At 36.7% G+C, this 16,957-nt stretch overlaps 1 protein-coding gene across 1 annotated transcript in view; it reads right to left on the minus strand.

Moving 5' to 3' along the window:
* Positions 1-4,449: 4,449 nt before the first annotated feature.
* Positions 4,450-16,957, minus strand: part of LOC140159355 (uncharacterized) — a 73,347-nt gene continuing 60,839 nt past the window's right edge. Inside the window, exons 15-17 of the mRNA XM_072182801.1 lie at positions 10,688-10,885; positions 9,139-9,277; positions 4,450-7,863 (exon numbers count right to left, since the gene is read on the minus strand). Of these exons, the coding sequence (XP_072038902.1) occupies positions 7,742-7,863; positions 9,139-9,277; positions 10,688-10,885 (459 nt within the window). The 3' untranslated portion in view covers positions 4,450-7,741. The remainder of the gene's footprint in view (positions 7,864-9,138; positions 9,278-10,687; positions 10,886-16,957) is intronic.

The raw sequence follows: 16,957 nt of genomic DNA on the forward strand, positions 1-16,957 counted from the left end.
ATTTAAAAAAAAAAGCAAACTAAGTAATAAAGAAGAGAATTTAAAATTGGTGCAATTTCTTAGAAAATTAACATTAAAGATATGAGCTAATGGTGCACAGGAACATATTACAACCATTATAAAAATACACATCCGCACACTGAATAATCTTACCAGGGCGTTTCACTCAACATCATCAATAATTATTAACTATTATTTCTCAAAAGGTAACAAACTTATTATGAAAACATGAACATTATGGTTATAATAGTATTTGAAATAATCTAATCAACTTGACTTATGTTTTTGAGTGGGAAATTTTCATGTTCGATCCTGAACGGATCATGAGCCCTGGTGGTAAAGGTCAATGAACTTTTACCGCCTGAAGATCAGTAGGGCTGCATGATGCATTCAGGATTGACACAAAAATGTAAGTCCAGTTGATGGATTGTATTTCAAATATTATTATTGTTTATACTACCTGGATGAATGATTATCTTCATAAATGTAAGCATTTATGGTTCACAAGATCTCCTAAGAGTGAAGTTACTAAGACTTTTAAAAATAAAGTTTTTTTTTACAAACTTTCAAAACTATTTTAATTGTTACAAGTATTTGGTTGCACATTTTGTCCCGCATTTTGTTTGATACAAGTGGTCCATTCTACAATGTCACACATTGTGTTAACAATGGTTCATTATGTAAGAAAAGTTTACTTATATCCACACACTATCCCATCATGCATTGCAGTCAATCTGGGCTGTTGGTGGTTTTCATATCGAATAGCAGTCCCTCAAAGGCCTACATCATATTATTTTTACACTAAACCGAGATTTTGTTCGGGAATGGAACTGTTATTTATCACTTATGACCCCATGTCAACAGTGTGTCACATGTCTCACCTTTAATGCAACCTCACGCTTAACCACCCCCCATGGCACTGCTGCCTTTCTTACAATGCACCTCCGATCATACATGATATAGAGTACCGAAGTGATGACGTCACAAAAAACTTTTTTTTGCATTTCAGCATTTTCATGACCATATTTCAGTAGAACATGATGAAAAAATTGGCCTGGTCATAAATTTGGTGGGAACCAGGCCAATTTACACTGATTTCAATGAATACCTAATTAGGTATGAAATCATGTGGCCATATCTCGGCCTCATGATCCAGGCCAATTTCACCAAATTCGGACTGTGGATGTTTTTCATCATGTTCTACTGAAATATGGTCATGAAAATGCTGAAATGCAAAAAAGAAAATTGTATGACGTCACACTTCGGTACTCTATAATCATTTAAGTAAACAATCAAAATAGAGCTGTTAGTAATTTATCCTCTTCAGCCCTACTGTCTGTACTCTTATCATAGCTCTGATTGGCTCGATACATGATATAGCCCTCTTTGTAACCAATCAAAATAGTTAATAATTCAGGTGGTAGTGGCCATGAGGTTCAGAGCCCAGGGTTCAGAGCTTGCAAGCCAATTAAACACAAAGAAAATAAGATCTGTTTGCTCACATTTTACATGCTGTATTAAGCTAGGCTACAGATTGCGCTCATTTACATAAGCTGATATGTATTTGTTTTAAAACATTAGTAATTAAACATACTCATTAAGTGATTTCATTCAATGTGATACCAATTTTAGTGCCCATACAATATAGCCTAGTGCTCATTCACAGCAGCTGAATGGAGTATCCCATCATGCATTGCAGTATATCTGCATGCTCCATAGCAAATGCATCCAAAATATAAAGAGCCGCTTACATATTGAGTGCTATTGATAGATTCACAATACTCTAGGGGTGATATTTTTTCAAACAAAAGTCTAAGCTCCCCTGATATGAGCGAGTAATTGAAAGTTGAAGTGAGGGATTTTGTGTACTCTTTCTATGGCATGAGCAGCGGTTCTACTTTGGTACTGCAGAGCATGATGGGATACACCTATCAACTGCTGTGGTGCTCATTACTGTGTTGTACAAAAATATCAAATTTTAAAACATTTAAGATCAATCCTGGCTTATGTATTTGTTTAAATTATAATCAACTCTGATATTTATTTACATGTATAACTTTATAGAAAAATATATGAAGGGTTAAACAATAATAACTTCTTGCCCCCCCCCCCCTTAAATTACTAAACTTTCAAAAAATACCCAAAGCAAGTATTCTTCATTTCTACACTAAGAAAGTATTATACTGTCATGTGGCGTGATGAACACACCTAAATCCACCGGTAGAGATATCAGTCCTGAATAAAAACCAATGAAAAAGCAATATGAGAATATTCATAGATACAATAAAAAAGCACACATTTTGAAGAGTTTTGGAGTGCAATTTCACCCAGAATAAAGTTTACTTTCTTTTAAACTAAACTGTGTCGGCATCTTGGCTCCAAGTTTAGCTACCCTTTAGAGTAACAACTACGATTCAGGTAACCTTTTTCCCCATTTTTGCTTGATTTTTAGCTCATTATGTAAACGCAATGCACTATAGGCATAGTCCATATTTCTGTATGTTTTTTTTTTTCTCTTGCGTTTGAGCAATGGATCTGGTAATTTGAGGCGGCGATCTTTGCATGATGGTTCATGATTGTTACTTATTTAGCTTAAAAAATTCAGACAGAAAGTATCATTTTTGGAGCATTTTCTTATGAAAAGTTCTACCAAATTTCATGGAATAGTCTCCTATGTAGACTGTTTGTGGTGCTTTTCATATTACAAACACTGTACAAACTCCTTGATCGTGCGAATTTGCAAGAGAGATTGTTGAACTTTACTGTTTCAGTGCAGCTACAATGTCTGCTTTTCAGTGTTGCTTTTAGCACCAATTGGGCTTGTGCTGTCTATAGGCCCTTACTTCTGTGCAAGAGCCATGAGCAAATAGTGTCTCAAATTCTCCCAAATCAGAACTAATTGGGCTACCAAATTGTTAGTTGGCAACTCTGACTATGAACAAACATCTCACTCATTTACACTTTATATCACACATCTTGACCCAATTAGTTATGTAAACATTTAATCAAGGTGAAATGTCCTTTTGACTGGCACTGGCCTAGTATATCAGTATATGGGACCATGACAACCCCTCTCATTACAAAACAGACAAACAGAAAGTCTGAACAGGGAAGTGCTGGGGGTAAACACTAGGCTAGTGGCCTTTCCCTGTTCTGAAGATTGAAGGGAGCACTTGTTTGAAATATGAAGTCAGGAAAATTAGATGTGTGTGCAAAATTTTATTTATTTATTTATTTCATTTACCATGAAAGTGTTGTAGTTTTTAAGTTTCAAGTTTTTATTTGGAAATTGCTTTTACATCAGTGGCACTCATCTATCCGATGGTGCATCCAAGACATTAAATATACAAACAAAACTGTATTAAACAAAATCAAATCAAAGGATACTCGACAAGCAAAAGGTACAAATAAATAAATGCCTTGAATAAATCAATATCTTGAGAACCGCAAGTATATTTTCAAAATGCTGATTTGTGCTTGATCACAGCACTATGGTGATTTTGAGGTTTGAGAATACTGAAATGTGTTTTTCAAAGTTGGCAGCCCTGTATACATAGTTATACATGGCTATACATAGCTATACATGGCTATACATGGCTATGACATGGTTACATATGGCTATACATAGCTATGCATGGCTATACATGGCCATACATAGCTATCCATAGCTATGCATGGCTATACATAGCTATGCATGGCTATACATAGCTATGCATGGCTATACATAGCTATGCATGACTATACATAACTATGCATGGCTATACATAGCTATGCATGGCTATACATAGCTATGCATGGCTATACATAGCTATGCATGGCTATACATAGCTATGCATGGCTATACATAGCTATGCATGACTATACATAACTATGCATGGCTATACATAGCTATGCATGCCATTTACCATGAAAGTGTTGTAGTTTTTAAGTTTCAAGTTTTTATTTGAAATTGCTTTTACATCAGTGGCACTCATCTATCCGATGGTGCATCCAAGACATTAAATATACAAACAAAACTGTATTAAACAAAATAAAATCAAAGGATACTCGACAAGCAAAAGGTACAAATAAATAAATGCCATGAATAAATAAATATCTTGAGAACCGCAAGTATATTTTCAAAATGCTGATTTGTGCTTGATCACAGCACTATGGTGATTTTGAGAATACTGAAATGTGTTTTTCAAAGTTGGCAGCCCTGTATACATAGCTATACATGGCCATGACATGGTTACATGGCTATACATGACCATACATAGCTATCCATGGCTATACATAGCTATCCATGGCTATACATAGCTATCCATGGCTATACATAGCTATGCATGGCTATACATAGCTATGCATGGCTATACTATGCATGGCTATACATAGCTATGCATGGCTATACATAGCTATGCATGGCTATACATATCTATGCATGGCTATACATAGCTACAGCTACGCATGGTATTCCTGACCATAACCCATAACAAATGAGCTACAGCACCACTGGTGCTCTTGTTATTACTTGTGTTGGGCTTGAGATTTAGATTTCTTCCAATTTAATCACAGAAATTTAAAATATTTATTAAATTCAATCTCTTTTTATATAAAATGAAACCAGAATTGATCCGTCTCTCTCTCTATACATACATATTTACAAACACTATTACAAGGTACAAATACAAAAATATTAAAACACAAAAATAGATATTATATAGTTAGTGTACTGTTTGAATGTGTGCTGCAAAACTCGACAAGGTGAATGGTGATACATATTTGGTCAAATTCACAAATATAGAGAGGTACTATATGAAGAGTTCTGTTGCTAAAGCCCTTACATCCACTATTGGCTGAAATTTAGTTATTGGCATGATATTATAGTGTGGGTAAAAATACACATTTTGGTGGTTGTTTAACCTTCATACCTCCTTCCCTTCCGGAGATATCGCATATTTCCCGTTTGGGAAATCTTAGGGAATTTCCGGAAATCTGAACTTTAAAAATTTTAGGAAAATACTTTTTTTGATGTAAAATAGTAGCTGTGAATGTTCTTTAACTATTAAAACCAAAAGGAACTGTTTTGGGGTCACTATGTATGAAAAAAAATCATTGCAATTAAAAAAATGTAGCTTCAGAAAATGCTCAAAAATGGCATTTTACCGGATTTAATTAAAAATTTCGAATTAAAAAAGTATATGATATATTTCATTTTTCCTTTTGATTTTAAAAGCATTAGTCAAGTTATATAAGGTAGTGCAAACAAATGAACTCAAATTTGATTGCAAAGGTGGTTTCTAGAAAAGGGGTTAATTTATTTTGTTGCAAAAGCCCTTATATCCACAAAATTATTAGTGAACACTCCTAATTTCACATTTTAACTATCAACTTGTTTAAAAAAATGCATGTATGTGTGTAACATACATACATACAACACATACTGTACTTAATATACTCAATCAATTATTAATATTTATTAAAACTCAAATTTTATCACAAACATTCTCAATGCCACAGGTTGCATTCACTTAGACCAATTCCACACTAGTTTTTTTGTCATTATGTCATAATTTCCCAGATTATGACATGATTTTTGAATGATGAGATTGTTCATATGATCAGCATCTCTCCATCGTTTCATAATCACTTCTGGTTATACACACGCTATGGCAATTATGAAGTCCAATGAGTAAACTTGAGACAATGGCATTCCGTATTACACAGGTACATTACGTTTCACTACCTGAAGAGAATTGATCAAAAATTGAATTCCCTCCTCAGGTTAGTATCTGTCAATGAGTTGACCACATCACCAGGTTGTCATTATAGCTAGAGGCAGTATATGGCACACATGGGTCAATGAGTTACATAAAAATGACCTTGTGTGGTATTTAGTTCCCAGGAAGTGAGTTTTGCCTAAGTCAATTTGTGGTTATATCTTGAATCAGAGATCTTGAATCCTCACTATAAGAGTTATTACCACTGATTTGGTTGAAAAAGGAGGCAAGTCATGATCAATTCTGTTTAGGCAGTGAAACCTAATGAATTTTCATCAGCAATTTATGACACGATCATGCTACGAACTGGCCCAATGATGGAAATTATCATCATATGCAGATGACGACGAGATTGTAGTATGCCAATGCTATTGAGCAGACACACAATAGTAATTTGGTTATACGATTCTACAGGATCATATTTGATTGGAAAAAACACATACGTGTGGACGGGGTCTAAGACTCATTGCACATATTAAATACTGATACACTTGACCTTGTGGCCCTTAATTAAATCTACTATGTTGACAGTGTACCTGGAAACATTCATCACTCTTACTCGCTACCCCCCGAGTACATACTTGAAAACAAAATAAGGGGGAAATTCACGAACCAATAATATATTTTTGTACACAGTATTTCTCTGTAACTAATTAAAAATCAAGTTTTGTTTAATGTAAGTAATAAACAGACACTCAAAAAATATAATACTTTAGTTTGCATTGTGGGGGCCACCCTCATGAAATTTTGGTGTCATTGGACAGATGTTTCAAATGGACAAATCATATATAAAAATGTTCAGAAGAGTCTGGAGAATCTTTTCTGTCATGTTGGTAAATATTTAATCTGCACATTCTATTCCATTTTCATGGCAACAGTAATGCTAATAAAGTATTTTTGTAATTTTTTACCCCAAAATGTCACATTTTAACTAGCTATTTCTTTAACACAATTCAGCAAATTACTTCAGCGGTGTTTGTCTGCTCTGTCTGATTATCACGTAAAAAGTCTGGCAGACCACTGAAGTTCTCTGCTGAAAACTATAAATGGAGTAGAAATGTCATATTTGTTGTGCAGAATACATGACACATGGATATTTAATATCTATGAACAAAATCATCATATGATTTAATTCACTACATTTGATTAATGGGTGAAAAAGTAATTTTTACATTTTTGATCTTTTTTGATCCAAACATCCATCTGAATAAATTGATACACTTTCCATGACGCAAATGGGTTTTTTTTTCAAAAAAATTTTCACGTAAAATTACTTTAGAAACATTTGTCCATTTGAAACATCTGTCCTACGAAACCGTGGCATGGCCCCTAAACTGTTGGGTCAGTGGCATTGCGTCATATGGTACGGGGTATGTGCCCCCCAATCAAATTTAGTAGAAAATTGCTGAAAAATGGCTCCCATCAGTCATTGTGCCAAAAAATAACTACACACTGGTAACAAAAGTTATGTATATTATAGGGGCAAGGAATCCAATTACTACACTGGAATTTCAGTGATTCAAGACAAGTGGTTCATTATACATGTTAAAAAATGAGGTACAGGTATATTCTTGTGGTACCTCTTTTCTTATCATAAATAACACATCACACTTGTCTTGAGTCACTGAAATTTCAGTGTAGTAATTGGATTCCTTGCCCCTATAATATACGTAACTTTTGTTACCAGTGTGTTATTATTTTTTGAGAAAAATGCAAAAATAGTCACAAATTTATGAAGGGGTGTAGTACCACCTTAAAATGAATTTTTTTACAACAATCCACTTACATTACATTTGAATAAACAAAGGAATATCCAACCAATTTCAATATTTAAAAAAAAACCACAATAAACAAGAGTATAATAAAACATTAAGGAATGCAAATTCTTCTATTGCATTAAAATGTATAACATATTCAACACAATATACATGTATTACCACCTGTTTTCAATGTGTATGTTGCCATATAGAAACATACTTTGCCTACTCCATGTTTAGAAATGTCATCAATGTAGTGAAGAGCACCATGAAGAAACTTGCAGTAACGACTGACCCTGAACCATCTCCTGTTTTTGGAGTAGTTCCTGGCGTTGGCGGCATGGTACCTTGATAAAGCGAGACATTAACAAAAATTATTAGTGATGATATGAGCTTGATGAGCATCATAAGGTTCTCAAACATTGTGGACACATACTGCCCCTTCAGTCCCCCCCCTCACACTTGTGAGGCAAAACCCTCCATATTACGTAAATTTCCACTTTTACGGCTATTTGCATAAAATTTGTCGATTTTGGGCCCCCTGAAATTCACTTTGCCCAAAAAAAAAAAAAAAAAAACACACTTAAATTTGCCATCACTAAAATGTTCAGAAAACAGGACTGTCCCTCTTTTTCACTTTGAAAAACCCCAAATGAGGGAGAGTCCCTCAAAATGAGGGACAGTTGGCTGGTCTGATATCACCAACGTACAAAAAATATGAAAAGGGTCTATTTTCATGGCCAGACACGATATGGGAATTATATCTTGTTTATGGTATCAAAAACAGCAAAAATGGGGAAAAGAGGGTACTGTAATTGCACAGCTGGTACTCCTAAATTCAGAACCCAGATACTGACAAAAATATGTTGAAATTGTTCTCAAAAACTGCTCAAAATGTGTGCTTTTTCATTGGTTTTTCTTCATGCCTCTTGTTGACTGATTTTGGCTGTTTTAGGTGTGTTCATTGCGACGCATAACCCTGGGTTCATAATACTAAAATACTTGCTTAGGGTAGAAAAAGAACCACATATAAGTGCTTGTTTTGAGTCCTTTTGTTCAGAAATGAAAAATACTTGCTTTGGGTACTTTTTGAAAGTCCTTGTTCATGTACATGGGTGATATACAACTTGAAATACAAGTACCCCTCCCCCTAGGGGTCAAGTGGATGGCAAAATCAAATAACAAGAATCTTTGGTGCCACCCCAGAGGGGTACTCAGTACAATTGACCATACAGGGATTTGCTGCAAACATGGGTAGCATTTTCGACCTTTTGGTATTATTAAAGCCAATTGGTATATGGACTATGGGTCCTTTTTCAAAATTTTCTCACTTTTTTTGGAAAATAGCCCAATTTTGCCTCAATCTAGCCAAAATTTTTGGGAAAATTTATAAAAACTAAAAAAATTTGGGTTAAATTTGGCCGAAAACTTTTGACTTTTGGTATATCGATGGGTCCAAACTTCTTGAAAATTGGTATATTTATGGGTTCACTTCAAAATTCTCAGTGGCACACCCCTACCAAAACGAAACTTGAGTATCACCCCCACCCCCCGGGTGCCAACTTTGGGAGGCTTTCTCCCTGCAGTGGGCTGGATGCGGCTGAAGATGATGAGATACTTACCACTACATGACTGAATGCAAACTTGAGTTGGTGATGATTCTGGGATACTATCATGTTTATGAAGTTGCTGATTTTTGATTTTGCCTCCAGATACTGGCATCAAGAAAGTCACACAGTTGTTGCTGTCTAATACTTTATCCTGAAAAATGCATGAATAAGTTAACCCTATGAGAACTACTTTCCGATTGGCCAAAAAGAAGTTTTCATTATCAATTGGACCAATCATCAACATTGTTAGAATAATTTAATTCACCACACAGTGAATTATTTGCAAAGCTCCATTCTTATTGGTGATTAAAGTAAAGATATCATATAATTGACCAATCAGAGGCAATGTTAGATCGGCAGGTAGTGCTCAGGGGGTTAAAGAAAGGAATCATCAATAGTTTGTATGAGGCTACCAAACCAGTATAGGAATGCCAAAATAAATCTATATTTATCTGATAGGCCTACATGTAAACCTATAGTGCAGATATATGTTCGTTTTAGGAGGAAGCTAGACACCATTTTGTTCTTTATAAATTACACACTAAGTATGCATCCAAGCACACACATGCCGGCAATTCCCAGTTGGTCCAATCCCATTTGGTCCAATGCCACTTTGGCCAATCCCATTTGGTTTAAATCCCACTTTGTCCAGACCCAGTTAGTCTAATCTCACTTAAGCTATGTCCCACTTAGGCCATGTCCCACTTAGCCATGTGAAATAGCTTGAGGATTTGAAGTCCTGTGTAAACTTGCAATACATTTACTGCATCAGAAAATCTACTATAGAATGTCAAGAACGGCCCTTGCTAAAAAATTAACTAAACCAGGTAAAAAATAAGCGCCCACCCAAAAGCGCCTGATGGGTGCTTATTGGAATGAATACGGTCATGTGTAGCTATATTATTTAGTTTAATAGACATCCAGTGTTTCTAAAGTTAGATTAGGTTATAAATCTTTGCAACTGGACTTACTGTTTTTTGTTGACTACAGTATCACGTCATATCTCTGACGCTTCATCAGGCCTAGTGATGTGAATTGGCTCTGTGTTATTGACCTGTGACGTCCACGGTGGTAGGAGTGACGTCACACTGGAGTCGCCGAGGAATTTTCCTGATCGTTGGTTCGTAGCTGTGAGACAGGTTGTGGCGTAGTCCCCCTCCGCGATTCAAAGTTGGTTCCTCCCTGCGAACATATATTGCTTCCTTTACCCCTCTTTCGAACCACCTATGTTCTTTGTCATCTAGGAACCAACGATCAGGAAAATTCCTCGGCGACTCCAGTGTGACGTCACTCCTACCACCGTGACGTCACAGGGCAATAACACCGAGCCAATTCACATCACTAGGCCTGATGAAGCGCCAGAGATATGACGTGATACTGTAGTCAACAAAAAAACAGTAAGTCCAGTTGCAAAGATTTATAACCTAATCTAACTTTATTCAACTACCTGGATGATTGAGAATATTCATAGATATATCCAGTGTTTCTGTTTATCTGCTATTATGATTTCTCATGTGTGTGTCTGGCTCATTTGCCAGTGTTTATTCCAACCCACACCTACCTGTGTATCATCACCAGTATTCTGCTTCCTTGTGAATTGCATTGTAAGCCGTCCATTGTCATAACTTGCTTGTGTATTCATCAAGTCCTGTGAGTCATCCTGTTTAATGTCTGCTGGACGCTTTCCTTCAAGACTCATATCCTTGACTTCATACATACCATCGCTATTAGGCCAACTAAGAACAGCATCAGAGCCTTCCTGAAAGTCACATATGAATTTCACTTTAACCCCATGAGAACTACTTGCCTATTGGTCAAGAACAAGTTTCATTATCAATTGGACCAATCAGCAACATTGATAAAATAATTTCACCATGCAAAAAAATTAGGGTGAATTATTTGCAAAGCTCCATTCTGATTGGTGATTAAAATGAAGATATCATGTAATTGACCCATCAGAGGCAATGTTAGATTGGCAGGTAGTGCTCAGGGGGTTAATTTACAATTTTTAATCTGAAGATAAACCTATATATATCTATACAGTGAATGGCTCAGTAGCTAGAATTCTGGTGCTTAAAGGTTCCGGGATTAATTCCTGGTGATGGGGTATTGACTTGAAGGAAAAATATCTGAATTGGCAACGTCTACTCCCTGTGGCATATATAAATCAACCATGAGAGTATTTGTCCTTCGGAGGGGGCGTTAAACCGTCTGTCCCATTTACAAAATGCTATGGTACCTTTACATGTATCTCACAAAAGAGTAGGGTGCAGTTGCGGCGCCAGGAAATTTTTTTACGGGGGGCATTAGGGGGGTAAAGTGACATTTGGGGGGGGGGGGGCAAAAGCAACAAATTTTGGGCAAAATTACCGCTAAAAGTGGAAATTTTTTGTAATTTTGGGTTTTTTCTGGGGGGCAACAGAGGGGACAAAAGTTCTGACTGGGGGCATTTGCTCCCCCCCGCCCCTGGCACCGCCACTGGTAGGGTGTTAACTCCTGCCTGTCTCAATACATTTGGGTGCTGTTTGGATATGTACACGTGGGAGCGCGTGTGGCCGAGTGGATAAGGCGCCCGACTCATAATACATAGGTTGTGAGTTCGAGCCCCGCTCGTGCCAACATGTTGTGTCCTTGGGCAAGGCACTTTATCCTCATTGCCTACTTGGGGGGATGTGGTTGGGTTGGATTGGATGTTTGTATAGTTGTTTGTTTCAATGTTGCAATATTGGTGCTGATTAAGCTGCTGCCTGCAAAATTGCATTGTGTCTGTTTAGGTGTGTTTAATGTACAATTCTTGCAATTTGACCTGCGGGTCACGATTTGAGTTTGAAATAAAACCTTCCTTTTTTACATAATCTAAGTACAGATATGATGTGTGATCCACGATTCCAATAATCAATCTACAGCGGTGCTTTGAGATATCCACATAAAGGTGCTTAACAAATCAAATGGATGAATGAATGATGAGTTTTTCTGTGGCTCCGATATATAATTCCAATCTGCAGTAAATATCTGACGCAGGCAAACCTAACAAGAAAGTAGTAGAAAGCTTTTTACTATTTCTGTTTGCTTCTCTGTAAATTTGATTTCATGGATTGGTTGTGGTTGGAACAATATGTACACATTCACCATAAACACCACACAGTAAGCCAACAGTATAGTACAATACAGGACTGCACAATCAAACAAATAATTAATCAATCACTAATCAAATTAAAAAGCATACATTTTATTTATTTATTTATTTATAACACTTAAATAAAAAACAAAATTAAACACTCTGGGTGCATCAATGGAATATTTGAACATGAAGACAGAAAAAAAAAATGACCTTTTGTGAATGTTTCCTTCAAGAAAGGGCTGATTTTCAGCATTTTTACAAAAATAAAATTTGATTTTTTTTGGGATGTGTTTCACACCCTCTCCTGGACTACAGCTCTGATCTAAAATTTACATGAAACTTCCAGGTTAAAGCTATAGTCTGGAGGCTGCATTAACAGGTCGGTTGGAACTTGTGGATGATGTATGGTGCAAAAAGGATACCTGCGCAGCTTTGTTTTAATTCAGCGCAATGAAGTATGGTCTTATGTTTGACACTTTTTGATGTGCAATAGCAGATCCAGGGGTACTTGGTGTTAAAGGCCCCGCCGTATTTTAAGCAAAATCATCCCACTTTGGTCAATTTTTGAGTCATAACAGCTCCTCCGCCCCCATATTTTGATTGACCATCCTGGATCTGTGGCTGAAATGCCATAGGACCTCTTAAAGCAATATTGTAACATATCCATAAGAAATAGAATTGTATTTCTTTTTGACAAAATGTTAGTTTTCACTGTCAGATATGTCCCCATTGAATTATCGAGGCATAACATAGAAAATCGCTATTTGATTCCAGTGCCCATGTTATGTGTCACTCCACTGACACTGACTGAGGTCAGTATTTTAGATGTATTATATGAACTTCATGTACACGTTTGACTAACATTTCAATTACCCCCAGATGAAATAAAGCACATTTTACTCAAAAGTTTTGCTAGGCATATCCGTCAGGAGTATCTCCATTTATTTGTAATCCAGAATTGGATTTAACTTCAGCTTATCCAATAAAATACGGACCAAAAGGGTCCGTTCCAATACATCAAACGTAGCCTAACTTCTCAAGAGAAAATTTCTCAAGAGAAATTTACATACATTTATTGAGTCAATCCTTTAATATAAATACCTTAGAAAAGTGCATAACATTAATCCTACTTTCCTGAAGCCGGGAACATTCAGGAAAGTAATCTGGATATTTGACATAATTTCGTTCAACTTCTCATGCACTATTTCTCAAATATATTAGTAACAAATTATTACTATTTGTAAACACTTATGCAATTACCTATGGTGATCAAATTATTTTCATATAATTGGCTTTAAGATGAATTTTTGTGGCCATGTCCCTTTTTACCGCCACCTTTTTAACCATCTAAACACAGTGTGCCTGCTCACCCGTGAAGATACAGCCCTCTCGGGAATTTCCCGAGCCCATGCTTAAATTACTTACCCGTAAGGTACGGGGCCTCGCAAGAACAAGGTGTGGCCCAACTGCTCACAGAGAAGTTAACCACTCTCGGAATTTCCCGAGCCCATGCTTAAATTACTTACCCGTAAGGTACGGGGCCTCTCAAGAACAAGGTGTGGCCCAACTTCTCACAGAGAAGTTAACCCAAATTAATTCCTTGTGCGATCACGGGCCCTCCAGGAATTTCCCGAGCCCTTTAATTTGCACACACACAAGTGTGGCCTAATTTTCCCTCTCGCAAAGAAGTTAACCCAAATTAAATCCTTGTAAGGTACATAAATGAATGAAATGAAGAAATGAATGATTGCATTAATAAATGATTGAAACATGAATGACCATGGTGCCCTCCAGGAAATTTCCCACAAACCCCTTTTGCTCACACACAAGTGTGGCCCAACTTCTCAGAGAGAAGTTAACCCGAATTAAGTCCTAGAAAGATACATAAATGAATGAAAGAAATGACTACATGAATGAATAAATGAAAAATGAATGAATGAATGAATATGGGGCACCCACGACTTTAAGCGAGACCTTTTGCACACACACTTGTTCCCCAACTTCTCACAGAGAAGTTAACCCAAATTAATTCCTCGTAAGCTACGGGGCCCTCCAGGGAATTTGCTCAACCCTTTTGCACACACACAAGTGTGGACCAACTTCTCTTTGCAGAGAAGTTAACCCAAATTAATTCATCGTAAGATACGGGGCCCTCCAGGGAATTTGCTCAACCCTTTTGCACACACACAAGTGTGGACCAACTTCTCTTTTGCAGAGAAGTTAACCCAAATTTATTTCTCGTAAGATACGGGGCCCTCCAAGGAATTTCCCGGCCCTATTGCACACACACAAGTGTGCTCCCACCGCTTTTCTCACAGAGAAGTTAGCCCAAATTAATTTATTGTAACTAACGGGACCTCCATGAAATTTCAAACATGCTCAAAGTGTGGCCCAACTTCTTAAAAAGAAGTTAACAGCAATGTATTAACCGGCAAGTTACAAAGCCCTTTTTCAGAGATTTCCTGAACCCCTAGATCTGTGTACCCAAATGAGGATTCACTCCCAAAAGAAGTTCATAACTTGTGAACTTGTTGAATCCAACCCCTTGGTCAATTAACACCCTCTCTTCCTGGCAGTTTGCCATTACCTAGAGGCTACCATTAAAAACTCATATTTCAATACACTTTTGGTATACATGTGATCCTCAATATCCCATACAATATGGGGTCCTCCCAGTTGACTACTGTTCCCCGATAAAATTGAATACTGAAATATGAAAAAAAAAAAAAAAAAAAAAATTTTGGGTGTGGTGGGTGGGAAAATTTTTCCATTACCAAACTCCAGAAACATCTTACTCCTTTCAAGACAGATATCCTTATGGCCTTATCCTGGAAAACTAGGCAGGGCAAGAATGTCATTGACCACTTCTCATTGGCCACCGCAAACAATAGATCCTAAACATCACTGGCCCTTGGATAATGCCATTCCTAGGCAACCAATCAATAAATCAATCAATTGGATTTGACCAGGCACTGGTTTTGGACTAGTCTATTCCACAGGGGGTAAATTTGTTTATTGTATATAGATACAATAAACTTTATTACCCCCAGATGAAATAAAGCACATTTTACTCAAAAGTTTTGCTAGGCATATCCGTCAGAGTATCTCCATTTATTTGTAATCCAGAATTGGATTTAACTTCAGCTTATCCAATAAAATACGGACCAAAAGGGTCCGTTCAATACATCAAACGTAGCCTAACTTCTCAAGAGAAAATTTCTCAAGAGAAATTTACATACATTTATTGAGTCAATCCTTTAATATAAATACCTTAGAAAAGTGCATAACATTAATCCTACTTTCCTGAAGCCGGGAACATTCAGGAAAGTAATCTGCATACTTGACATAATTTCGTTCAACTTCTCATGCACTATTTCTCAAATATATTAGTAACAAATTATTACTATTTGTAAACACTTATGCAATTACCTATGGTGATCAAATTATTTTCATATAATTGGCTTTAAGATGAATTTTTGTGGCCATGTCCCTTTTTTTTTTTTTTTCAAGCTTATGGCACAGAAACTTGCCCAACCCCCCTTTTTTTTGTTTTTTGTTTTGTTTTTACCTTCAAATTTTGAGTAATAGACTTAATATGAACCACCCTTTTCCTTTGATCACCTGTAAACCCCAGGCCTATTAACGCCCGTAAAGGCCCTTGCAGAAAATGCACACCCTTGATTGGGGGGCGGGGAGGTCATTGACACAACACTAGTATTTGAGATAATTTATCTCAACCTTAAGCCCCAATGTTTTGTCATTTACATCTGACCAAGAACGTGTCTGACCCCTTCCCCGTACTATATTTGTGCATTTCAGACTTACTCTTGTATACCAAATTGTTCACATTGTTAAGGCTTTGAGCCTAAAGAAAACAATCCTGGTAGCATGAGGCTACGAAATCTCTAAAACACCTCTATTTATTATCATTATTTATTTTTTAGGAGAAAAATTGAGAACGTAGGATGACCCCTGGCTTACTACCCCATGGCACCCTGGTGATTGAATTCTTCCTACTAGGAAACACCCGGTTCCCTGCCCTGGACCACCGACACCCTTATAGAAGGCAACTTGAAAGCTGACACAAAAGCTTTTCCTCAAGTTGATGTTTTTATTTGAACTGTTTAAATTGGTCCCCAGCATCGGTTAGTCTGCTCTGAAGTGCAAACCGACCTGAATTGACCACTGTCACTTTGACCGTGTATCAGAGCCCCACATAACCCATTTCTAATGATGTAACAAGCCAATTACCTTTACCGCCAATTCGAAGAAGGCGCTCCAAATGGATATATTTTTATCCACTAATGATAAAATTCTGAAGTGAGCAGACTGACTATAATTTAGCTGGACAAATATAATACTGCCCAAGATTTAAAGCAACTTTGGTAAAAGTAAATTAACTCATGTCCCCAAAACCCTGTGACCGTTGTATACAGCATTCATGCATAAAAGTCACATAATAAAAGAAATAAACGGCAAGAAACATAGCAAGTTAGGCTACCTGCGGTGCCTAACTCGATAATTACAACACCAATATGGCACCACCTTTCTTTCTCTGGTTGTCAATCCGACCCATCTTGCATACATAACTATCATATGTTCCCAAGTAAACATGTTGTCAGAAAAATTATTGGCAATTAAACCATAATGTTAATTAACCCATATTGACAACATACAAATAAAAGTGCTTGCATCCCACTTTGTCTTGTC

The sequence above is a fragment of the Amphiura filiformis genome, chromosome 8, assembly GCF_039555335.1.
Source record: "Amphiura filiformis chromosome 8, Afil_fr2py, whole genome shotgun sequence".
NCBI lineage: Eukaryota > Metazoa > Echinodermata > Ophiuroidea > Amphilepidida > Amphiuridae > Amphiura > Amphiura filiformis.